The sequence below is a fragment of the Lepidothrix coronata genome, unplaced genomic scaffold (genome assembly GCF_001604755.1).
Source record: "Lepidothrix coronata isolate B3197 unplaced genomic scaffold, Lepidothrix_coronata-1.0 Scaffold207, whole genome shotgun sequence".
NCBI classification, from domain to species: Eukaryota; Metazoa; Chordata; class Aves; order Passeriformes; family Pipridae; genus Lepidothrix; species Lepidothrix coronata.
In genome coordinates, this window is record NW_016690387.1 from 1,223,277 (window position 1) to 1,250,098 (window position 26,822).

At 37.8% G+C, this 26,822-nt stretch overlaps 1 protein-coding gene across 3 annotated transcripts in view; it reads right to left on the reverse strand.

Annotated features, from left to right (window-relative positions):
* Positions 1-3,167: 3,167 nt before the first annotated feature.
* SEMA3C (semaphorin 3C) overlaps positions 3,168-26,822 on the reverse strand; it is a 114,370-nt gene continuing 90,715 nt past the window's right edge. For all 3 annotated transcript variants that reach the window (XM_017832836.1, XM_017832835.1, XM_017832837.1), the window contains 7 exons: positions 25,816-26,038; positions 17,174-17,262; positions 15,000-15,041; positions 13,571-13,728; positions 10,203-10,270; positions 7,432-7,562; positions 3,168-5,691 (listed from right to left, as the gene is read on the reverse strand). In XM_017832836.1, coding sequence (XP_017688325.1) covers positions 5,278-5,691; positions 7,432-7,562; positions 10,203-10,270; positions 13,571-13,728; positions 15,000-15,041; positions 17,174-17,262; positions 25,816-26,038 — 1,125 coding nt within the window. In that variant the 3' untranslated portion in view covers positions 3,168-5,277. The remainder of the gene's footprint in view (positions 5,692-7,431; positions 7,563-10,202; positions 10,271-13,570; positions 13,729-14,999; positions 15,042-17,173; positions 17,263-25,815; positions 26,039-26,822) is intronic.

A 26,822-nucleotide genomic window follows, 5' to 3' on the forward strand; every position in this document is an offset into this window, starting at 1 on the left:
AGGCATTCAAATGAGGAATAATGAAGCTGATAGAGTGCTAAGAATACACAAACACTATTTGCTTTGTAAAGCTGTATGTGGAATCCAGTAATGAGTCCTGGGATACAGCACAGTCTATCACTGTAAAGTAATTATTTGTTGACTGCTGAGCCAGCTGGGTTGAATTTGCTTCTTGGAGTGTTCAGAATGCCAAAGCACCTTTAAATCTCAGTCTTTAGTTTAGATTAGACATGTTAAATGACAGCACATTTTTTATGTCTTACACTGTCTTAGTCTCCTGATGCTAAAAGGAAATTCTTGTTGAGATAGTACAGAATAAGGTAAGTTAGAAAGGAGAGTGAATAAAGAAAGGGCTTTCGTTGACCAATTACTTGTCTTTTAAAATGCTCTCAGAGATGGTAATAGCTATACCTACAAGCTATTGATGTCTTGGGACTGTGAGGTCTGATTCTGCCCATGTGGAAACAGAAAAAGTACATATATATAAATGTTGAAGAAAGGTTAATACTGTATGGAAAGAAAAGCTTCTCTGGATGCAGGTAGCTGTATGTATGCATGTGTGTCTGGGACCTGCTGGTGAGTGTCTGTGTGTAGCATGCTTGGGCTTAGAGCACATGAAGTCACTTCTCCCCAGACCACCCTGGGGTGCATGAGAAGGGCTTAGCAAAATTGCAGTGCAAAGGATAAAGAAGCATCGGTCTCCTGGGATCTAGTCCATTGCTTCAGGCAAAAGCCACAATGCCACAACCTGCCTTTTATGACCTGCCTCACAGAATTACATCTGCTGACTTAATTCTGGAGGCAAGAATTAATTCCAGAGGCAACAATCACCTGGTAGCATTGGGAGCCACCCCAGTGTTAGTGGTACCTCCTGTGCAGTCCCCTCTGGGCTTCTCTGGCCACCTAGAGGAGGTTGTGCTTGACACTGCTCTGTCCTGTGAGGAAGTGAGTTTTGCATCCTGCTTTTACTCAAAGGGAAACCTTAGAAAGACACTTGAACACCTCGTATCTGATGTCCAGAGAAGTCCCATGTCTTGTTTTGCCACTGCTCAGAGCTAAGGAATCAAAACCTTAAGTGCTGAACCCTGCAGATGGGGCAAAGAAGAGTACAGGGAGAAGACCAGCAAAAGACAGCTGAGGAGGATGGACAGAGGACCAGACCTAGGAAAGTTTTCTCAGAGCATAAAACTCTGTAAATGTCCATCTTTTCTGGAGCCTAGTCCATACATTTCCTACAGCATGTGGGAGTGATTGAAACCTCAGCTTCCGACCCAAACTGGTCTGAGTGCCGAGCAGGTAACTATCCAATATCAGCACATCTAGGAACCAGCAGCACAGAAATCCTGCAGTGAGGTAATCTTATCCACTCACACCTCATAAAGCCTTGCAGCAACCTATCTATCCGGGAAATCCAAATCCGGGTTTAACGATCCAGAACCTTGTTGTGAAGGTCAGTATTTGTGACATTTATTTTTTAATTATTATCCCAAAGAACTGAGGAGGCCCCATGGTTTCTTGTTGGGTTTTTTGGGGGGTTGGTTTTTTTGGAGGGAGAGGCTGGTGGTTTGCTTTTTGGGGTTTTTTTTTGGGGGGGGGTTGTGTGTGTGCTTTTTTCTTTCTTTTTCTTTTTCTTTTTCTTTTTTTAGTGTAATACAAGTAGAAAGCATTTACACTTAACTCCCCTTTTTTTGTCAGACATTTCTGACTGACTTTATACTAATTTTTTCTTCTCTTTTTTTTTTCTAATGAATAATAAGTTAATCTGCTTATACGCAAGGTGTTTATAAGGGATAATTTCTGAAAGAATTAACCTCTGACTCCTCATGAGTTCCTTGATATATCTGTGACTGAGTATTCAGCCCAGAATAGGGCTCAAAACTGACCAATACCTGATGCTACAAGTATTTTCTTGTTTAGAAAGTCTAAGGGATTGCTTTTCAGTTGTTTTTTTTCTAAGCTTCCTTATTTTTAACACACATGCATAAGGGGGAAGACAAAAAATTGTTAAGGTGTTGCAATACACTTTATTTTGTCAGGCAAATAGCATTTTAGATATTCAATTAAATAGCACTATGTTAAACTACATTTTGTTCTTTCTTACACACTATATGATGCATATTCACTGTAATGACAGTTTCATCATGCTAGGAACTTATACACATACCTACACTTTTAAAAACCAGATTTTCTTAATAAAACACACATATCTACAGTAACAACAATTGCAAAGAACACACTGTTAGGTCAAAATTTCAGCAAACTTTACAAACTACACCAAATAAAAATAGCAAAAAAATATCAGTACACGGTGAAGTTCTTAGCAGAGAACATATCTTTACATTTGGTGAAGTTATGCCTAGAAGTCATTTTTGCTTTCGTATTTTTTTAAGGAATAAAATTATATACATTATTTAGTAATTCTCAAAATAGGAAGTATTAAATAGCACAAATAATATTACAGTCTTAAGTTTTGGTGTTACCTACAGTAGAGGGGCTACTTTAAACAAATAAAAATTGCAGTTTGTCTATTCTGTACACTTAAGGCCAAACCCTCAGCTGGTATCAACCACAGTAGCTAAATGGACAGCAAGGAAGTTACATTAGTTTATACCAGCTGAGCATCTGGCTCCTGACTACTCTATACATGGGGAAGGTTCCTAAAGCATGGGAGCTTGGACCAGTTACGCACTGACAGAAGCTTATTATATATATATATATATATACTGACATTCTCATGCAGCAGGAAAAACTGTTAGCTTAAGTATAATCCCTTAAACAGTCATACCATAATAATGGTATATGAAGCAGCTTTAAAAATATTATTTTATAATCGTATGAAACTCTGAGCTATGCTGATTGTTTTAATGGAATCCCTTATTGCCAATATTCTATTAGAAAACAGTGTAACTGTAATTTCTGAGGCCTAATGGGGGCCTATTAAACTATCACTGTACCTAACCACTTACAGGGCAAATTGTACCCTTAAATACCTATTAATCACTGTATTCCTTCTGGAAGCAATTATGAGCCTCACAATAGACATTAGTATCACACTAACTCTGCAGTGAATCTGCTGGGAAAATAGGAAGGGCATGGCAGCATACAGAGAATATGCACTAGTGTCATTCAAAGAGGTAGTTCTATTTCATGGCACTCGATTTTTGGTTTGTCACTTACATACTTCAGAAGTCAGTCATCCTCAGGAAAAAAAAAAAAAAAAAGAAAGCAGTGTGCTGTACCGAAAGTCAGCTGGCAAAAAAAACCCAGACCCAACCAAACCCTTATTTTCTCTCACCCATTTCAGGTTTTTTTATTTTTGTTTTTGTTGGTTTTTTTTTTCTCCAGAGTCTGCTTTGCCAGGTCTTGGGGCCAAATCCAAGCTCGCTGAAGTCAAAATTTCCTGACAATTTCCATAAGAAGGTCCTTAGTTACCAGTGGCAAAATATTGCTGAAATATGCATTTAGGCCTTGATTAAGGAAAGCACTTAACTAGATAGCAATATATGAGCAGGCTGGCACTGCCATGTTTTTTGATGCAAGCAATAATAACAAATTAAATTCAAAGGGCTCCCACCAGCATCAAAGGGATTTAGAAACAATGTTTAAGTGCTTAGATCAGGGCCCATTTCCCAGCTATTCTGCATCAGGTGATGATAAAGTGACACATCTAAGTGATACCACGTAAATACCAGTGTTACTTCCATTACCAGATCTTTGGGCACAAAACCCCATGCCTTGTAGAGTTACTCCCAGAGTATTCTAATAGAAGCAGAATTTTAACTTAACATAGCTCAGTCTTGAGCCGAACATCAGTTTGTATTTTTGAATAGTATCATAAATAATCATAATTTTTCTAAGGTACTCACACATTTTTAATGCTTCAAACAGACGCAGTGGCTTCCAGAACACTCTTACATAGTAAAATGATTGATGATTTGTCCCTGTTTTTTGGCATTAGTGTTGCTCAAAAAAAAAAAAAGGTGATTGTTTTTCTTAGGATGGCTTGACGCACATTCACCCAAATTTTAACAAAACTTACTTCATTAGACCTGACAGCTGCTTCTTAAGCAAAAGATTTCTTTTGGTTTTTGACCCAAACCCATTTTTCAGTTTTATTTTTCCCTCATTCTTTTTTTTTTTTCTTTTCCTGTTCTGCTTTTCAGCAGAGAACTGAAAGCAGGAAGAAATTGGGAAAATAAGATGGAAAAGAAAAAGGGTACAAAGACTGGAAAATGGGAATGGTTTAATTAAAAAATTCTAGTTAAAATATTTGCAACTTTGAGAAAACAGTTGAAAAAATAATGTTTTAAATTTTTCTAAGATACTTATGACTTATTTCCACATTGCAGAACCAGCTCCAATTTAATCATGGAACAGAATAAAAATAATCTATGATTTTCATTTCTGAGTAAACACTAGACAGTATACCTACATTCTGTCCTTTGCAAAAAAATTGGAGTGTAATCTGTTTGAAAAATAGCTAAAATACCTAAGTCACTTAGGTGTTTTTCAAAATTCCGTGTATAATGAACATTCTCTTGGTACCTTTGCGCTGCTTATAAAGCTACGTAGTGTTATAGATTACCGTATTTTAATAAAAATCAATATGAGCAGAGATATTTTAAGTTACATTCCAGATCTCACTAATTTATTACAACTCGTACTATGCACAATAATCAGTGCTTCCTTTGATAAAGTCTTTGTTTTTCTTCTATTTGTTCCTTCATTTGACCTCTGAATGAATGAAACATTTCTACTATTCTTTATTTGCTTCCTATCAGCGTGCATTCACATGATTTGGACAATGAGTGAAAGCTGTAAACCCAATATTGAGCAGTAAACAAGAAGAAACTCATGTTCTTAAATGCAGTGCAAGAAATCCTAGTACCACCCTACTTTGAGATACATCTTACTCCAGATTCTTTCACCACCATTCTAGCTGGTACAGTTCCAGAGGTGCAAGTTAATTTCGTAAATTTCTACTCAGCTGTAATTAAATACTGAGATGTTAAAGATGAATCTGGTTTAAGATGAATACCCAGTTCTGTGTCTAGGACAGAGCCCAGCCTAGTGTCAGTAAGCATCTAGGAAAAAAAAATGCTCTAAGTTATTTTCTTTAGATAAGTTACACTGCATTTCATTGGGAGAGAGATCTTTTCCAAGGCTTGTTGGCTTTTCATTTAATTTTTTTTATCATATTTGCTCAAATTTGTTCTCAACAGACAAATATAAGCCCCCTACAGTGAGGAGAAAGATACCTATTACTATAAAATAAAATTAAGATCCAGGTAATTGATTCCTTCTATTTCTACTTTTCCTGCTATTGATGAGGGCCTTCAGTTTGCTGTAGTCACCTCTCATCTTCTGGGATTCTTCCCTCTGCTGACTTGGCTGTCTGCTGTCTTTGCAGTACTGGTTAATCATCTGCATCTCGGAGTGGCTGAAAGCTCCCACAAAGTCCTTTGGGTGGAACTGCAGTGCTCGCACTGAGCTGGCCCAGGTCCAAGGGGACCACTTGTCAGTCATGACGGCCACCATCTCTGAATCCAACACCTTGAAGTTGATCTTTGCCAAGGTCTGCTTGAAGCTGTTCTCCGTCGCGATGCAGTGGTAAAGCCCCCGGTCACTGTCCTGCACAGAGCGAATGAGGAGTCCTTGCTCAGTAGCTATGATCCTCTCATTCAGCTTGACCTGAAGAGCAGAAAGGCAGAAGGAACTTCTTAGGGAATGTTATGGAACAACATAGTATTGGACCTTTTGGTAAGTTTCACTTCAAACACGACTTCCTTTCTTAAAGTTGCTATATATTTATATATATATATGGTTTCATAATGTTCAAATAGCAGAGTTGAAGAAATGAACTTTTATTTGCCAGAATTAAATCACCCCTGAGAATGTCTCTTCCAGCATCAGAGATTGCTGCTGAGACTCAGCTGAAGAAAGGTGCAGGACTGGAGGGGTTCATTTGGCATTGAGCACAAAGTGGCTCCTCATTAAATATTTTGACTTTGAGCAGGTTCCTGGGGCTAACTTCTGAAGAACTCTTATCTGCTCTTCAGAGGCTATAGCCTGGTATAAAAATTATCATCGCAGTAGCCTCAGCTTGGACTTGGCTCACTGGAAACCAAAAGCAATTCTACTCTCCTGTTTTCTTTCTGTCTTCAGACTCTGGACAGTCCCAGGAGACAGTCACATCATCTGAAAGAAGCAAGTTACCATAGCTTGTTGAGTTATCATCCAAAATAAATGACTTTGCAGATGTCCTTTTGCATATCAGCTGTGAAGTAAAAATGTCTAGTTCAACCCATTATGAAAGAAAACCTGTGGTGGTATTTTTGTGAATGATTTTTCTATTTTGCTACTGCACTTTGCATTATACTTAATACTCTTGCTTCACTTATTACAGTATTATTCTATTGTAAAATTTTGTAGGCATTGTGGAGGATTTCCAGAAATATGAGGGCCTGAAATGTAATTAACCCTTTGACTGCTTTAGTTTGCCTGTTGCTATTTGAAACTGCATTGATTCTAATTCAGTTATTGAACATAAGAACAAAAAAGGGAGATGTTCTGTTGATGCAAAGGGTTAAAGAACTGCACCTATTGCCAGCACATGGATTGAGTCTTTGAAGAGTAAGTGAGAAAACTCACTGAGAGGCTTCTAAGTCCCCTCTGTTTTTGCAAAATGGCCTGATAGGAGAATAATGCTTTTCACTATTTATAACCTATCAACAGACACCACATTACTTAATGGTTCCTTTTGAAAGATGTTTCTTTTTATTCATATAGTAACTGCCTTGGATTTGAAATGGATTTTTTCCCCTTTTAAATTACTTAAGGAAGGTACATTCCCCATAAACAATCATACTGTATATTACAGTGCTGAAACTCGAGAGCCATGGAGACTGCAGTAATGGAAAATGTGATTGCACCATGGTGAGGAAATGCTTTTGTCAATACGTGTTCTTACCCTGGAATAGTTTCCTGCTAAAGAAACCTTTCACATTTCTCCCACTTTTGCCTTTTATCTCTTCAATAGCACAGAGGAGCTACTCCATGCTGACTTCTTCCTGACCTTTATGCCAGTTATTGCTTTTGTGCCTATTTCCTTAGATCAAGAAGAAGTTCTGACTGCTGCAAACCTTCAGTTTGCAATTAGTAAGGTGTGAGGGAAAAATTCTTTAATTTTCTGATAGCTGTTTTGATCTGATAGAAACCACTGGGGCTGAGGATGAAGTCCCAGTTATACTGAAGAGTCTGCTCTTATTCATATGAGTCACTGCTGGTCACTGTCCTGCATCCACACAAGTTCTCCAGCTTCACTATAGCCAGATTGCCTGGTGAAAACATAAACTGTCCCCTGCCTTTGTCTGGGGAGGGAATATGATGCTGACTGAGGATCCTCTCAGAGCTACTGCTCACATTACTCACCTCTTTCCTCCTGTCATTGTCTTTCTGTAGCAGCCACTTAATAGAAGCCTGAGGAGATTTAGGTGTGCATTCCAGAAAGGTGGTGTTGTTTTTCACTCCGTACTGAACTATTTCTGCAGCATTTCTGTATGCTAGAAAAAAAAAAGAAAACAGGTCAGGATACTGTGAATGGTGATTTAATGTAGAAAACAGGTAGCTGTTTGCAATACAGACAAAATGAAGTATGTCTGATTCCGATATTGGCCAATAATAAGTAATTTAAGGGAAAAAATTTTCAAAGAAAATAAATGAAATGTGAAGAAGCACATTCAGTTCCAAGTACCAATGTTTTTAGAGTGACATGGTCTGTTCTGAGAAATTAGGATACCTGTATCCTGGTAAGCCTTGCTGATGGGGTAGCTGAGCCCAGGGATATTTTTCTCTGAAATTATTTCATTCTCCACTATTCCAAAGGAGAATGAAGCATTTAATATATTTCTTCACACTTCACCATTAACAATGAGTTGAGGGAATATGGTTGTATGACCAAAATAGAGCAGCATGCCCTAAAGAAATCTCCAGCTACTCCAGCTGCGAGCAGCATCACAGGGAAGAGAGAGAGAGCAGGCTGGGCTCCCACTCTTCTGCTTCTCTTCCAACACAAGGAAGAGACTTGGCTCTCAATCTTAAATGTGATGAATACGTAGACAGGCCAGCAACAGAGAGAAAGACAGATTTATAGCACTCCAGTAACACCTGGGCAAGTGCTGAGCATATGTCATCGCTTAGACTTGTTGTGTCCCTTTATAGTCTCGATGGGTGAACAATTGGCAGTCACTGACAGAAACTTTTAGGTGCTTATTGCTTGGCCCAAACCATATTATTTGTCCTGAAAACAAAATACCTCCAGATTTAAAAGCTTGCTTCATAAATGAAATACAATTCTTTTTTTTTTTTTTTTGAGAAAGGAGCAATGGACACCAAATAATATGAGAAGTGCAAATACCTAGAGGTTACATGTCTAAAATCTGACTCTGTTTTTGAACAGTCCTAAGACTGGTTTTCCTCAGACTCTACTTTATCTCCCATTCTTTTCAGCTACTTTCATCAACTGATATGTGAAATTAAAATCTATTCTACTAAAGGAAGGAGACTGCCTGGTTCTAGTCCTTCAAACTTTTTAGCACATTTATGATATTGTACCAAAACCAATTCTAACTTCAGCAGAATAACGCAGAAATATTTTGTATTCAAAGGCCATAAGCCACGAAATAACTTATCTGTGGGCTGACCTATCTGTAGCTGTGGAGAATCACAGGAGTACCACTTTTATGTATACTGGAACTGGGTGTACCACAGACAGACAATTTTCTCTGTTTAATTGATCAATATATATCTAATGTTCTGCTTACTCTATACTACTACAACTTATACATGCTGAGAAAAAGATTGAGAGAACACAAATGCATTTCTCTAATGGCCATAAGGCCTAACACAAGCATAACAATATTAAACAGACATTTGAAAAACAATCATACAAGACCCTTAGTTCATGATGATGTATTTAAAAATTAAAATATGCCAAAAATATTGAGTTTATACATACTTAGAGGGCTAAGGCACAGAACCTACCGTGTTTAAAGGCTTTGATTCAACATTATGGTTCTCTATGAACTTGGAAGATTTCTTGCTATTGCCTGTCTCTCTGCTCTTTTGTCCTGTAGACAGATTTCATTTTTTCCCCCAAACATAGTAGTTTTGCTATAAATGGCCCTCATTATATTTTGAAATAGTCTAAATTGCTGTTTCTTTTTATCTTGTTTTCCACCAGGGAAACAACTGCCATCTACCTATGCTATATCCCACTTCTGTCACCGAGACATCCTTTATAAAGTTGCTAAAACACATAAATCTATAAATACATCCACATCAAAAAAGTGGTTGGAAAACAAGAAACCTGTTTCCCAAGACTGTCAAGGTTGAAACATTTGTTTCCCCTCAGCCCAGAAGGCAGAGAGTTGACATTCTCACATTTTCCACATGGAATGAGAAGACACCCACCCTTGGGACAGACAATGGGTGGGAGGTCACACCACATGCCTGCAAGGGAGGATACACAGCTCAAGTTACTTCAGTACGGATCTCTCAGAGCTCAGGTGCATATTCTAATGCTGGGGTCAGCTTTTGTAGTTACCTGTTCAAGTTTCATATAAATGACCTAATACTGAATCACGGGGAAAGACCCATTTGAGCTGAGGAATCTACACCCGACTGACTGCTGTGGTCTTTTTTGATCCAGGACATTTTTCTGAGACCCTGTGGAGACCGTTTCAGTAGAATTATTATTAATGGAACTTTTTTCACAGGTAATTCTTAAAACAGTGCTCTTCTATTAAAAAAAAAAAAATCAGTAAAAAATTTACAGTCAGGTCTATTATTTGGTCTCCCAATGGTACGGATGAGAATGTACTTCAAGATTCAGGATCATAAGCAGAAGTGAAAGGAGCATAATTCTCTGATGTGTGCCCCTGGTCTGATGGCATATATGGCCAACTTCTCATTTTGAGTATGATGAACTATGTATTTGATGGTTCATCATTCTATATATATTCTATATATTCTATATATGCAAGTTTCATGCAATTGCAAGAAAAGATGCTGAAACCAAACCAACCCAAAACTTGGACTTGGAAAATAATTATGCTTTACCAGTAAACCACACAGATAATGTGAGTTATGATGAATCACACAAAGGTTCTTTATATAGCGTAAGGATCTCTAAATTATAGTACCTTTCAGGTTGAAACCTCGGCACTGAGTCAGAGGGTTTCCATGTCTCACATCTTGCCTGCGACTCCTCCTGCAGTATTTCGTAAAAAAAAAAAAAATGTTATTCCAAGATAACTACACTGCAAATAAACACTTTTTTATTTTTGGATTTTTTTTTTTTTTTTTACTAGATCAACTGTTAGGGCTAGTTCATAACCTACTGTGAGTGTGCTTTACTCTTGGTAGGTTTGCTGGAGTGGAGATACTGTTTAAGTAAAGAATCAGTTTGTTGAAGTTTATAAAGTGGTTGTAGTTTTGGTAGGTACTTTTCCAATGGAGGTATAGAGTTGGACAGATTAGAAGTGATACATGAAAAAGACATCTGTTCACTCATGAAGACCTAACATTCAAAGCCAGAAGCCCCAGCTGGAGCTCTTCATAAAGGCAAGCACCTAAGAATGAGATGCATGAGAGTCATAGTGCTCATACCTAAGGCACCAGCAGAAAATTATGATATAGGGCATGCTCCCTCCCTAGTTTTAGCAGGCACCATATTTTTGGAGCCTGTAGCCACCTTGGCAGCAGAGTGACTGAAGTGTTCATCCAGAATGGTGGAGAGCTAAGATTCCATTCTGTTATTTACTTGAGGGATGCAACTATTTCCAAAATATAATAGAACTCAGTAAGTATCAGAATACTTCTAAATGGAGACTTTATAATATTATCTGGATGACTGATGCAAAATATTAATTCTGTACCAAATTGTCTAGGGAGCTTACTGGGACTGGGAATAGTGGCGTTTCAGTCCTCAGCTAGGAGGTCACAGCTCACAGAATTCAGTGCATGAAAAGCTGGTACAGAAATTTTTTAATCTTAAAATAAATTTTTTTCTTTGCTAAATATTCTGTAAGGTAGTTCAGTATTTATCAACTAGAAAAATATATTTGTGAGAGGCTGGATGTTGCTGTGATATGTGACAGCTGTATTCTGAACCATTGCACTACGGGCTCTCAGGATCCAAAACCAGAAAAAGCCCCAGGAGCTGCAGTACCACTGAGTGAAGGGTGATGCCTCTATGGCCACATTATTCCAGGTAGTGCACAAACACCCAGAGACAGTGCTTATAATCCTCTGCCACCTGATCCTTCACTGTATTGTTTGAAAAGGAAACATCTGAAAGGTAATGTTTCAAAGGAGTAATTTCTGACATTCCAAGTACAGTTTTGATGTTTACCGTCAAAAATATTTCATGCTATGCCTTGGGTTTTTAATCCTTGTAAAGTATTTATGTGAGTCAAAGGAGGCAATGGAGAATTTCTGAGTAAATGTCAGGATTCCTGTGCTACTACTGTGAGCTGCTCCACAGTGTCAGAAATGGCATGTCATTTGCATTAAGCACTTCTGAGAATGTAAATTTACAGTTTGATATTTATAAAAAAAAAAAAAGAAGTGGTGGTTAGAAAATTAAGCTAATACTGTCAGGAGTTTGGGGATAAATCAATGTTGGATGAGGAACTACAGTAATTCACAGGAGACAGAAGTGTCAAAAGAAGGAAATAAGCAAATGCATGCAGCAGAAACTACTGTCTAGACTATAGGATTTGGCTCTAATCACCAGTGTTTTCTCCTTCATACTCTGTCTTGTTAGATAAATTTCCTTCACATATGAAAACCAAACTTTTTTCCAGACAGTTTTAGGGGTTTATTTTGGTTTGATATAAAAACTGCAAACAAAATGTCAGCGTGAAAGCAAGCCCCAGTGGAAATAACCGCGGGTGGGTGTATATAATGGAGATGGCAAGACATCCACTGGAAACTGCAGAGGCTGGGTATATCTGACTGCTCCTTGTACCTTTCAGCAGCTAGGTTAGTGTAGGACTAAGGTGGTCTGAGACTTGGGGATTTTTCTTTTCTCTCCCCCCCCCCCATCTTCTGGCCTTTGTTCTATGGAAGAAAACAATCAGTTTGCAGAGTTGTGGCTGAACGAAAGCAGTAAAAACTGCATGTACTTTACCAATTGCTACATGGCCAGGTTGGGCTTTACTTTGTAATCTCAAATAAGGAATGAGTCAAGAAAACTCTGCAATGACAAAAAACAATTGTCTTTAATCCCAGGGGATGACATTGTTATCAGCTGTTTGGATCACTGGAGCAGATCCAAGCTTTGCCTGTCTCCCTCCATGAGGATACAGGAGTAAAACCCAGTAACTGTATTTGTGGCCTTCTGCATATGCAGCTCAGCTGCAGGCAGTGAGCACTGTGACACACAGTAGGTAAAGCTCTGGCATGGAACCATAGAATAGAATCATGGAATCATCTGGGTTGGAAAAGACCTCTAAGATCATGGAGTCCAACCACTAACTCAGCACTGCCAAGTCCACCACTAAACCATGTCCCTAAGCACCACATCTATGTGTTTTTTGAATGCTTTCAGGGACAGCGAATGCACCACTTCCCTGGGCATCCTCTTCCAATGCTTCACCCTCTCAGTGAATAAAGTTTTCCTAATATCCAATCTAAACCTCCTCCAGCACAACTTGAGGCTGTTTCCTGTTGTCCTCTCGCTTGTTACCTGGGAGGAGAGTTTGACCCCCACCTGGCTACACCCTCCTTTCATGTAGTTGTAGAGTGCATGAATCTGAAAGGTTTGTCTCCTCTGCAGTAAGACTTCATTGTGTATTCTGTAACTTTATTTGTATGTGAACTGAAATCTTAGTAAGACAAGAACTCGCTATAGCCTTCTGCTCTCAAAAGCTTCCCCTAGGAGCAGGAAAGTAGCTCCTGTTTTGCATAAGAATTATGAGATGGACTATTAGCTCTGTTGTAAATTAAAGACAAATCACTTTCCCTGTCTGCTTTAATAAATCTCATGTCAAAAACCCCAAACCTGTAGGCATTACATGGAAATCACATTTGCCTATAAGTTCCCTGGCAATAATTCTTCTCACTTAGGAGCAAATGAGGAACAAAAAAATATTAATGAGTTTATTCCTCAGACAGCCCAAGAGATATTTAGCTGTATTCAGGGCTACCATAATTACATCCATAGAAGGCAACTGAATTTAAAAAAGGGAACGAATGTTTCACTGATTTTTGTGTGCATGAGACAGATGGATTAATATTTATGATTAAGAACCGGTTTTTCCTTTTCTTTTTTTTTTTCTGTCCATTACTTTAAATATGAAAAGCCAAGCTCTTTATCATACACTCTTGCAGCATACAGTCCTAGGTGATGAATAATTCCAAGCACAATCGGTATGAAGGTATTGTTTGTACATGCTCATGAAAGGAATGACATCCCACTTCTCCATCACACTACAACACTCCAGGCCACACAGCAGAACAAAAGCCTTCCCTCGCAGATTTCACAGGGCCGCTTAATACTGCTCACCTTTTTCCTGTGGGATAAAACCTGGAGCAGGAGTTGCCATCCCAGGCGCAGTAGGGATCTCGGGCCAGGCAGCAGTCGGCACAGGCGGTCCCGTAGATGTGGCAGCGATGGAGGGACACCTGGGTGACCCCTTCATCTGAGCTCACGTACAACTGTTGCTGCAGGAGGAAATGGAAAGATTTATTTCAGATGTGGAGGAGTTTCACCCGAGACTTGGCTAACACACCTAAAAACCTTTCAATTAATTCTGGAATTAATTCAAGAACCAAGAGGGGAGCCACTAATATACATAAAGTCAATATCAACAGAAATCTCCCAGCTGAACAGGCCTATAATATTTCTACCTTCCTGCTAGAAAACACCTAGAAACATTTGGGAATGTAATGGATTTTTGGACATTGAGTGTCATTGTTCTGTTCTTGGGCAGACAGGCTGAGTTAATATTGCTCAGATTTGAGAACTTGGTTCTTATTCAGTGAGGATTACTGGCTCGAGCCTTTGAACTAAGTATTTTCACTACACATAGTCACTTTAATAAATATTATGCAGAGTTCCAAGCTGGATTCTCCACAGCACAGATTTCCAAGATGTAAACCCAAGAGATTATGTTGAGGCTTAGGGCCAGATTCTGACAGCCTTATATACCTGGAAAAATAAGCCAAATGAACTTTCATAATAAATCAGAGCTTTTGCAAAAGAAGTTCAAAGCGAATAGGTTATTACCAAAATCTGAGCCAAAATGACTGTTTTACTCAAAAAAAAATTAATCAACTTTTCTTAAAATATAAATTAATTTTGAACAAAACGCTTGAAACTACTTTGATCTTTTTGTCATAAAAGTCGAACATTACACTGAATTCAATTTAGTGAATAATGTTTACTTAGTAGTAGCTTTGTGAAACATTGAGCAACATCTTGCTTGCAGAATCATAGAATACATCTTTTTAGTTTGCATGGTTAACATTTCAGCAGAAATCCTCTCAGCTGTTTTTGTTATTCTTATTACTATCCTTTATTATTAATAAACAAAGGTGCACAATTGCACCACGGACCCAACAGCCCCAACAATGCCTTTTTACATTGATCAGACAGACTTCCAAGGGAAAATTTCTATTTAGGACTTTCGGGAAACAAGGGGAGGGCAAATTTCCTCTTTTAGTACTTTTTTTGGTTCCTTAACTGCCAAACAAAACAACAAAAAAATCGACACTTTCAGTGATTTAGAAATTATACATAATGAATAGAAATTTTATCTTAGTGGCTCTGGGGCATATAAACAGCTCCTGCAAATGTCAGTCAAGTTTTCTGTATTCATTATGGAAAATATGCCTATATTTAGTATGCTCCACAAGAATTGATATCCTAACATCTTTAAGTCAATTTGCTTCTCAGTTAATAAGCACTAATTAGCCATTCCACTTTTCTTTACCTTTTTAGATGAAATCTTCATTGTTGTTATAGGAGAATTACTCTGAAAGACAAAGTTACAAACCAGATTGTCAAGAACTCTCTTTTTAATACTGTCCCAACCTTAAAATTTGAAAAGCACTAAAACCTAAGTCCTATCTAAGAAAAGCATACATTTTCATATCCTGGAAAGGCATCACTCACTCCTACTAATTTTTTGCTATTTTCAGAACTAAACAAATGACATATATACAATTAATGTCTTGTTAATTGTTTTACAAGACATTAAACTCAACCACGTTATTATTACTAATGTGCACCAACAAGGTTTTTGTACACTTATAAATAACCTGCATCTGTGCTATCTCAGCAATATAGGAACAATGTGTTTTAAAGCCATTACTCTAACTGTGTAATAAGAAAACATTTTTTTTCTTAGATGATAACGATAAGGAAAAATCATACAGTAGCTCAAGATGCAGATAAGAATATGACATATTTTTCCTACAAATTACCTATAGTACATACAGTTTGGTTACCATCCTATATACAAATTCAGATAATCAATTACTAGAATATTTAAAGTGGCATGTGTGTTCTTGAATGTTTCTTTCCCACAGACAGTACTGTACACTACTGTGTGTCATCGCAGCAGTCAGTTAGTGTCTGTGTCCAAATCAAATGCTAAAGAGCTGGAAAAGAAATTATTACATTCCTTGCCTTAAGCAAGTGATACAAGTCATTATTCTCATCCAAACAAGTGATAAAATTAATGGTAACAAAAATGTTCAGCATTTCTTTAACATTTAGCATTTGCTCAGTCACAAATGAAAGCCATAACACTGGGCTAGGATTAATTGCAGTTGACTACAACACAGCGGGGAGGTCAGGACTAGAAAATCTGGCTGCGAATCCTGTGAATTGGCATAGGTTTGAAGGAGTTTAGAGCTGCAGTAGTACTTCATGAACCGTCTGGAGACTCAAGGTCAAATCCAACATTGGATTCAATGTCACATTCTCCTTTCCTTGCTTATACTCTGGAAGAGAATCACTCCTTTGCTGCTCTCAATATTTGTTAGCACACAACCAGTGATCTCATCCCTGCTCTCTTGGCGAGACTCATCTAAATACCACCACACTGCCACACAGATTGCAATGGCAGGGGTTATGATATCATGATTTTTAGGGTTCAGGATAAAAAGGTCTGTACATAGAGGCCCAGAAACTAGGTTCAGGGTGAAGATTCCTCTCAGCCCACCTATTTTCTTGCTATATAATATCTGTTTCAGTAAGTGGAATTAGAAATACTTTACTGAAGGGTATGGTTTTAGGTAATCTAGGGAAATCTTCAACAAAAGCCTAGAAAGACTAATTGTGCCTTTATGAGGGTTAACACAGAGTGTATTCTTTTTCTTAAAGAAACTGTTAATTCTGCCTAGATAAAAAATCTTAAATTTTCCTTTCTGTATTCCCTGAAGGAAATAGACCATGACAAAACCCTTAACTAAGTTTACAGATGCATACTACCATTTGCCCCGAGACTACTGTTTAATGAATAGCCCATTCAAATATTTGAAAGAGATTTTTTAACATGAGGGAGAACATTTTCTTTAGGTTATTACAAGCTGTTACATGCCAGAGTGATTGACAGAGGCTATTCCCTTATTTCTCTCTGCAGTTCTTGTGTTTCTTTTCAGCTTATGTTGTGTTCACAGCTCATAGCTTTCTTGACTCCAGAGGCATGTAGCTTTGAAGAACTGAAGTTAAGCAAAAACAACACTAATTTGGTTCCATTGTGCAGCTCAGAACCACGAAGATTATCAGATAATCAAAGTACAGAAGTCTTAGATTCCTTCTGTAAATAGTGACAGTCTCAATACATGATGCAAGTGATAAAAGTTGCCTTCTGGCAGCTACTATAACATGACCTTGTAAAAATGTGATTATCAAAATCCTTCTAGCCAGTACAACAATATAAAAAATAAGCAACTGAAATATAGAAGAAAAGGACTTCAGCTAGCTACAGCCTTCATAACAGTGGATATTTTGTATTCCTCTTTGTGTATTTATCAAGCTGACAGTATGCACGTTTACTTGATCTTTTATCAAATCACAGTTGCCCTTGCCAAAGTCTGTTAGAACAAGTGCTTGTGTGAACATACACATTGGAAGAGTAAAAGTAGGAGCAAGCCAAACCTGAAAAACTTCCAACTCTTCTAAAATGAGTTCTCCACTTGCAGAGAAGTTCGTGGGTAGGACAACAACTTTCTGTACAGTTCCTTGATCTGGAAAACGTGAGAACAAGTGAAACCATGTGAAGAGAGACCAAGGAGTGAGAGAAAGAAAAAAGGAGATCAACTTTTATTAATTATAAAAATAAACCATCAAAGCAATTACGATGACATGGAGAAAGATATGAAATGCTCAGTAATTTAGAGGGTTTGGGGTCAGAAAGAATAATAAGATGATTCCTTACATAGGAATACTATATATAGTATTATTCTCATATATGAACATGAAGAAGTCATGGTAAGATTGGAGTTACAGTACTACCATTAATGTTACCATTCTACACAAAATGATCAGTCAAAACCAGTATCTTCTGTAGTAGTTGCTGTAGGCACACAGACAGAGGCAGAATCTATCCTAATGATCTTAAAGTAAAACACAGCAATATAAAGAGGTAAAAGGGAGCTACTGCAGAATTTAATATATATTCATATTCAATAATAAAATGCTATGATAACTGATGACATGGCAGGTAAGCTTGCCAAAGAATAACTCTATCTACACCTAAACACAGTAAGATAAAAACGTTTTCTTAGGAAATTCAAACAATAATCAATCATTACATACTGCTAGGAGTTAATATTTTGTCCATATGGTAAAAAAGAAAAGCAAGGTGAAGTTATAGTAGCTATTATATCATAGCTGCCCTCTCAAAATACAGTTTCAAGCCTCCCAAATCCACTCAGATCAAAGGACTAAGAAATAGAAAGGATGTGGCACTGACGGTGCTTTTGCAGGGTAGATGTGATGAGTGAGACCAAAGCGAAATTTGTGATTAGTTTTCCAAATTTGTTATGTGGAAAAAATATATGAGATGAAGGAGTCCATCTGTGAAGGCTCTTAAAGGCTGAGACAGCCTCTGAAGTATTTCTGGTGTGGCAGAAAAGACAGACTGTGGGATAATCACAAGAACAAGTATTTTTACTTGGAAGAAGCACAGTACATAGAATTCCTCTTGCCTGAAAGGCCTAGAAATTAGCCTGAGTAGATTAAATATATTTGCTCAGTATTGATTCTGAGGGATGAGAACACATGGTATAGATTCTGTTTGGCCATCAAAAGTTTTATAAGAGCTGTGCCATTAGTAAAACATTAGTACAGCACAATATAGGCAAGACATGTATTTTTACAAATTTGATACCAAGGAAAGGAAATTTCCTGTTTTGCAATTCATAATGTAGACAACATAAGCTGAAAAAGTGCAATTTTGCTTTTGTTTTAAGGTCAGTGACTAATTTCCATAGCTAGAGCTGCAGGGCAAGTTGGTTACTGTAAATAAGTTACATATTCTTATTTCCCCTGAGGAAACATCATCATCATAATCTAATGATAATATAATGATAATAATAATAATAATAATGATAATGATAACGATAATAATGATAATGATAATAATAGTAACATAATCAACAACTATTATTATTTTTATTAAAAAAAAGAAAAAAGGTTTAGAGCCAGAATATTGATATTTACTGACTTGACCACACACAGAGAGCACATTGCAGTATTTTGTCTTTAAAGAAAAGAAGGAAAAGAGAAACCGAAAGCTGACAGGACTTAAAAATAGGTATCAATGTACATGTACAAGCTATCAATTGTACATGCTCAGGGCATGTTAGGCATGAATTTTTCACGAGAATTTTCTATGGAGACATTTATTCTCATTATACAATGGCATGATAAACCAGTTCCTTCTGAAGAAACTTTACTGAAACTAAATCTTGTGGTAGCACAGCTGTGGTCTAGCCTGGGTGCCAGTATTACCAAAGCTGTGAGAACCTGAGAGAGATTTACTAACTGCCAGGACCCACCAAAGATTTAAACTGCTGCAGATGTATCCCTCATTGAGGTAAGGAGAAAACAGTGTGTGTATTTCTGCTCCCACTAAATGGACAAACCTACTCACAAATATACACGGCTCCAGTCCAGTCCACCTCTGCCTCTTTGCACCCTTTTATCAATTCCCTCTCTCTCACGTTAGACTCTACATTACAAAACACTTAATAAGAAGTGCAGGAAGGAGCTGCAGCCCTTTGTGGTTTTTTTGCAACTGCCTTTTGTGTTTTTTTTGCAACTGACATACAGGGCACTAACCATGTTGACAGTGACCTTACCTGCAAAGGAATGTGAGGCTGCTGAGCCTCTGAAGAACCGGTTTATGTCAATGATCCATTAGCACATGCCACACATTTAAAATTCCTAAATTGTCTTGAGTCCTCAAACATTGCCCTAAACTGAAGTCAGAACCTCAGGGGAGATTTTATCCTGGGCATTGGCACAGAAAATACTGATAATGCCTGACGCCAAGTCCTTGTGTCCTAATAACCTTTACTATTTGTAAAGTAGGGTCCTATCTACATTTTGTGTCACACCCCAGCAAAACACACAGAGTGAAGTATTCATTCCCTTTTGCTCAATATTTTACCATTTGCTTTGATTCAGTATTATACCATGAGGGACAGATCCTTGCAGAAAGGAATGTTCTATTGTTTTAAAGAAGACTTAATAAAAGAATTAAAATAAATATTCAAGTAGGCAGTAGAAAGCTATTAATTAAATGAAATTACTTAAAGCAAGGGATTCCAATAGTCTGTACATATATAAAAATAAAATACTTCCAATAATATATAGCTTATAGGCTATAGTCCTCCCATTGCTTCTAAAAATAGTTTTTCTCCTGTTGCTCAGCCTCTTCCTTAAAAAACAAAAAGCAAGTATTTGTGCCCAATCCTCCCTTCTTATTTCGTTCTCAATAGTACTGCTGTCTCCAGTGTAAAGACAAATTGGTAGCTAACAAATCAAGTCACTTACACGTGTTCATGTCAGAAAACTTATGGTATATTTGAGTTTTGTTGGAAATATTATTTACTTCTTTTTGCTAATGGTGAGGCAGTGAACCAAATTCCCTGGGTCGGGGGAAAGTTGGAAGAATTGCAGCACTGTGCACTGCAAGAGATTTATGCAAAGTAGCAGTGCCTGAGCTGTTTCCCAGTGTATTTCTCAACAGATAATCTTTTGCACTGTAAATCAGGCAGAAGAGATCATCAAAGAAGTACAAGTCAAATTTTTTCAAGTTTGGATCAATGTATGAAATTATAAGCTAATTCTGTAAAAATCATAAAAATTAACAAGATGGTTTCCTTCACCATTTACTTGCTCCTTCCAGAAATCCACTTGAAAGCAGGCCTGCATTGCTATGATTTCACACTGCCATGAAAAAGCTACTGTGTCTCCAGAATATCAATCCACCACTGGAAGTGAAGAGGCAGATTTATGCTCACCACTTCCCTGACTTTTCACCGGGAGCTGTTTGCAGCCTCACATCAACTCAGCAGTCTGTGAGTTAAGGGCAGACAGACAAACAAAAAGGAATCTCCCTCAAGCTGACAGCAAGAGGACAAGGGCAACTCAAAATGTTTTTCCATTTCAAACCTGCTTAATAACTGCAGGTGTCCCAGCCTGACATGAAGAGCAATGATAATGAGATCACGTTCCCTCTGAGAGGACTAAGAAACTGGGAACAGCAAGGGAGGAAAGTGAAGATGAAAAAATAGTGTAGAAAGTATGCAGAGTGCGAAATAAATGGAGAAGGAAGGTAGTCCAATAAATTGTTTAAGGAAAGAAGCAGAAGAGACAAATAATAATAATCAGAATTATAATAATATTCCTTGAAATGCAAGGTGTGATTCTGGGCTGATGTTAATCAGCTAAGCTTCATCAATACCAGTTAGCCTGTGCCTGATTACATTAACTCCCAATAGGGCTGACCACGGGCAATGGGGGAAAGCAAAGCCTGATGAACAGAAATTACAAATACAGAGGTGTTTGGCTGAATCTGAAGGTCTGAGTTTAAACATCATTCTCTGAATTTTGACCAGCTTTTGTTTCCCCAGTCCTAAGTGAACACTGCAGCTGTCAGTAATGTGAGCCTCAAAGAGAATCAGGACCCATCTACCCTTGAGCCACATCACACGCACAAACTGAACAATCAACAAATAAAGGAACCTGAATTTTCCACATCATAAAAAAAATAACTGCAATGGGCAGCAATGTCTACTTCGACATGAAGTTTGAGATGCTTCTTGCAGTAATCCCTACCCCTGATGTGTCTGACACTGCTGGAAACCTTCTAAAAACTTTTCTCCATGTACCTGTCAGCCTAATGGCAACTTAATTATTTTTGGTCTCTAATCTGAGTTGAGCCTGATGCACATAAATAACATTATAAAGAAAAAAAGAAAGCAAAAAGTTTACCAAATGTTTAAAATCTGTCTGTTTGAGAAAATGCTGAGGCTCAGCAGAGCACCTGAGATGGTGGCAGGTTAGCAGTCAGGGCTGACAGCCACGTTCCCACGCCCTCGGCTGTCCTTGGGTGTCTGCTGTAACTCAGAGCTCCCACCACAGACACTAATCTCTCTGTGCTTAGTTCACTCATCTGTCAAATGGGCGTAATTTTTTTCCAGCTCATAGTACCACTGTGAAGCTTCATAAAATTCAAGCTGCATCAAAGGACAAAAAGACAGATACAAATGCTCACACTCGAGGGCAATATTTTTGTACAGCCCCAGCTCGGTTAAACTTTTGGGACACAATGTGAGCTTGTTTGAATAAAAACTGAACAGGGGAAATGAAGCAGGTGGAGGTACGCCCTCTTAACTTACGTATCCTCTTAAAAGGCTGTGAAAAAGCTTTGGATGAGTGGGTCAACAAAAGGTTTCGAATGACTCAGGCACAATGACCAAGAGGAAGAAGGAAACTCTATCTGATGCCTGTTGTGCCACTGTTGTGCAACATCATCTTCCAAGCTCACAGTCACGAAGTTGCAGCCAGGAAAACTATGGGAGGCAACCTTGCTCTTCTGACCAGATTATCTCTCTCCATTAGACTCTGTAGATCATTACATGATTTGGGCTATTGCCTTACTGGAGGCTACCACTGTCAGCAGGGGTTAGTTTTCCAAAAAGACAGCCATCATATGACACCATGAAAATGAGTATTACAACCTTATGCTCTGGAGGCACATACTGCATCAAGACTTCGAAAACAAATGTTGCATCAGAAAAGATAATAAGAAACATTGATCAACCTAACACCACATGAGACGCATGCAGCCGACATTAATCATCTGAATAAGTCACATCACTTGTAAAAAGTGCCTTTTTACAACAGTAACTTAGATCTCTTTCCACAAAAACATATCCTATCTTGATAGCAAGGAGCTGAAAAAAAATCCCATTGGTGCCCACAGCTGTTTAATGTACCCAAGTTTGACCCAGACATTTAAATATTTTCATAACACAAGAGCAATAAAAAACCCCATGCATAATCTTTTAGTTGTGCAATCTGTGTGTACTTTGACCGAAGGTTTTCGTACTGCAAGCAGTAGGTGGCATGCTTAATAAATAAATATTAATCTCATGAACATGTTCTCATGGTGTTTTACCGCTGTTTTAAAATTCAGATGGAAAACAATCTACCAATGGATAAACAGAGAATATTGAAAGCTCAGGTTGTTTAGATAAAACTGAAATGAGTAAAGAAATCACAGTACAACTCTAGGGTGAATCCAAAAATTCAGGACTGAGTCCTGGCCTATCATGGAAACAGGATAATAGAAACATAACTCTAATCCCAAATTCCTGAGCTGAATATGTAATTCTTCATTTCATAGGGAAAAAAATATTATCAGCATTGCACTTGTCAAATATGCAAATGAGTGACTACATTCTTTCCAAGTAAACTATGTCTTGTGTTTCTGTTTGGGAAGACAAGGTAGACAGCACTCTTCTCTTGTAGCACTGCTCTCTACCAGTCAAGACTTGCTCCTTGCTCCAAGTTAGCTCATGCCAGAGGGGAGTGAAGAGATCCCTTTGGCTGGACCTAACAAAATCAGCAAGTTTTATTAAGTGTTTTGGTAGTCTTCATTTTGAAAAGCAATGGCAAAACAGGAGATGGTTATCATTTGAAAAGTGGGTGGAGTGCCATGAGAGCAATGTCTGTCCCTGGGATTTTTGTTTGTTACATAGCCAAGCAAGGGAGAAAAGCAGCGTATTAACTGTGGGCATGGACCAGCCCCTGTGAGCTCAGCACTTCTGTCTGGGAGAGCAAAGGAAACACTACATTTAGTTCACATTAATGTGAAAAAATTACAGAGCTGCCTATACCCTCCTGTGCCATGGCAACATGATGATAGCCACTGGGGTTCTCGGAGCTTTATATTTCTGTTATTCTTCACTTACATTCAGGAACTGATTTATTACTAAGGCTATCGAGGAGGAAGAGAGGAAAAGCTAAACATTTTGTGTGCTCTGCATCTGGCAAGACATAAAACACTCCGATTTCAAGCATGAGACAGGTCACTGACAGTGACAGACATAGCTGGCAACATCGCAGTTCAGCAGCAGTAACTCATCATCTGAGCTGAGTGTAATTGTCACCAGGTGTCAAGTCCCATTGTCTCTGTTTGTGGGGCTCCGGGCTCCCAAGAAAATTATCACATGAAATTCTCCTATACAATGTGGTTTTTGCATTTGCCAGGATGAACCGACACCAAAGCAAATCCCCTCTGCATTCCTTTTGACACTTAATATCTCTATCAAATCCTCCTGAGTCTCACAGAAAGCAGAGGATAAAGAAAACAAGTTTCTCCTCTCAGTGGCTGAAACTTGATCACTTTTATTTGAAAGGGCTGAGAAATGCAGTAACTTACATTGCATCAATTTCTTTTGAGGAAGACCTTGGAAGCTATTCATGTTCTGTGCCCTACTCAGGAAGAAGAATGTGTCCCCTCCAACTAACTAGCAAGCAGAAAATGATCCTTGTCTCCAGTGTAATGAAGAAGATAAAGTAATGAATATAAAGTATCAAGAGCTTCAATTATTTACTTATCTGATCCATAATGGGTCCTGTGCTGATACAAAGAAGAGGATTAACATAATGTAAGAACAAGCTGAAGTATATTGATGGGTTTTTTTAACATCTCACAAGTGTCTGTATGAGACCACACTGATCACCTAAAAACAGTCAGATGGTCATCAAAGTATAAAATGAAATTACCTACATTTATCTCTTGCAGAACTATTAAAATGCTAACAATTAATATTGTGATTTCATGCACATTTCAACTTTTGAATACATTTCCAGTTTTAACTATCACTGCTATATTAACAATCCTATGCGAGTTGGAAAGTTATGTCTTGATCTTTTCCACTAATGTTTAGTAGAATGTTTCCCCAAATAACATTAGATGTGTATAGAGCATTTTAAGACGACGTCACCACTATATATTTAAAAAAATAATAACATATGAAGGGAAAGAATCCCTTCCATCAACCTGCTGGCTGAATATATCTCTACTCATACAGCACAGTATGCAGTTGGCTCCCTTGGCACAAATGCACCCTGCTGATTTTGATAGCTGGGGAGGTTTTTCTAAGAAGATTGTAGAAACTTCCTGTTAGTCCTGTCCCTTGAGGGGACATTCTTGAGAGACTTTTTAGCACCCACTTCCTAAATCTATTATAACAAGATGGTTATTCCTAGCCTCATGCGAGTTTGTTGGCAGGAATGGTTATTCTACAAACAGAAAACAACCAGGATCCCAATAATATGTGAACCATAAAAGCAATACAAGCCACCTCTGTAATCATTTTCTGATGTTCAGACATGTATTTGTTCTCCGGGAATTCTTTTCCTTTGTTTCTACTTGAAACCATCTGTAGTAAAAAAGATTAGCCTTTGTGCCTATCAACCTACAATGCCCTGTTAAGCCACTGGGAGTTTCAGATGTGAATGAGTCCTAGGATCTAGCAAGAGTACCACTCTGCTTGTCTGCTCCAATCAAAACAGTGTGATTCATATCTAAATATTTCAAAAAATCAAAATTGATCAGTATGAGAATCACTTGACCCTGCAGACTTCAGAAGCATAACACCAGCTTCAAATTTGATGTAACTAGAAACAAAACGTAGGTTATATTAGACAGAAATTATTTTAGAAAACTTGGATCAAATTCTCTGTGTCCACTTCAGCTAGGACTGTGATCATTTGTTTCCTTTTCTCTGCCAAGTACTTCCATAGAACTACTCTTTTTTTGGCTGAGTTGCTGTTTCTGCCTTTGCAATATCCTGATCAGATCACGCTTTTCTTCAGAAGTAGTTTACATAGCATATATTAAATAATAATGATGAGAGTATACAAAAATTAGAAAGCTAGATTTGGGTATCAAATTCTTATCTTCATGTTGCAGACAAACCATATTCAAGAGAACTATTATTAGTTAGGACCAATAACACATACACTAGTGTTGATTTCTGTCTCAAATAAAATTAATATCAATACATTGTATTTCTTGCACATAACTGATGTCTATAGTAAATACAAAAATGACAGAAAGTAAAATGAACCTAATTTATGGATTTCTTTAGACATTTTTTGTAGACAGCAAATGTTTCAACAAGTATTTCTGAAAGCTCTAAGTTGTACAAATCACAGTTGATTGTAAATTTTATTGCAGTGGAGGAAAATGAATGCTGCTAATTTTGTCTTACCTGTTCCAAGAAACAAGACATGGTATCTTCCATCAGCAGCATTCACTCGATCCACAGCAATCTTCGTATACTTGTAGTCGGCTCCTATCCGGATGATTAACGGCCTCTTGTGTATTGGGTAAATGGGATTAAACATCAAAGGGTGATTCCTAATGAAGGTCACAACATCGTCTGGAAACTCTTTTGTTGTCCGCATATTAGGTGTGAAGGCTCCTCCCGGGCACTGTAAGAAACGTGCACAGTAATGCTTAACAATACTATCTTTCAGAGAGTATTCATCTCCAAGTCATTTGCAAATATTGACAGATAAGCTGACAAAGGAAGTTCCTGAAAGAGCACTGCAGACTGACCAAAACTTGTTATGTTCCAGTAATGGGAATGAAGTGTTGAATAGCTACGCTTTGAACTCCCATCAATGCTGATAAAACAAACATAAATGTATTTTTGCACTTTCAGGACACAGCTTGATGACTAAGGTCTTTAATCCTGAACATATTTTTACATACTTTATGCTTCCAAACTGCCTGTTGAAAAAAAAAATTGAAAAAATCCAAGAGATCGGTATGGGAAGATATCAAACTTTTGCATCCAGTTTGTTACAGAATTAGTACAAAGACAAAAGACAAAATCTGACACTCAGTTGTAATTTGGAGATGATGAAAGGGCCTGTGACTCATCTTCATTTGAAAAAGCAATAATATGGAGTTGATGAGGGGGTCCTGTAACAACTCATTTATCTCTCAGAAGATTGTTTATACTTTCCCCTCTGCCTGAGAGATAACTGAGGTCCATGAATACTCTGGATGCTTCTTTAAGTATAATGAAGAACCATCAAAATAATTAGCCCCAAGGCATTCTAGACCTCTAAAGAAAATAAAAAGCATCTTAGAAAACTCAACTATTTATTGAGAGTGAAACTAAAAGAAGATTGGGAAGAAAACAGGGCTATGCCAGTAACTCTTACAATGTTATGGATATACTTATGTTAATTTACATTATTCTTTTTC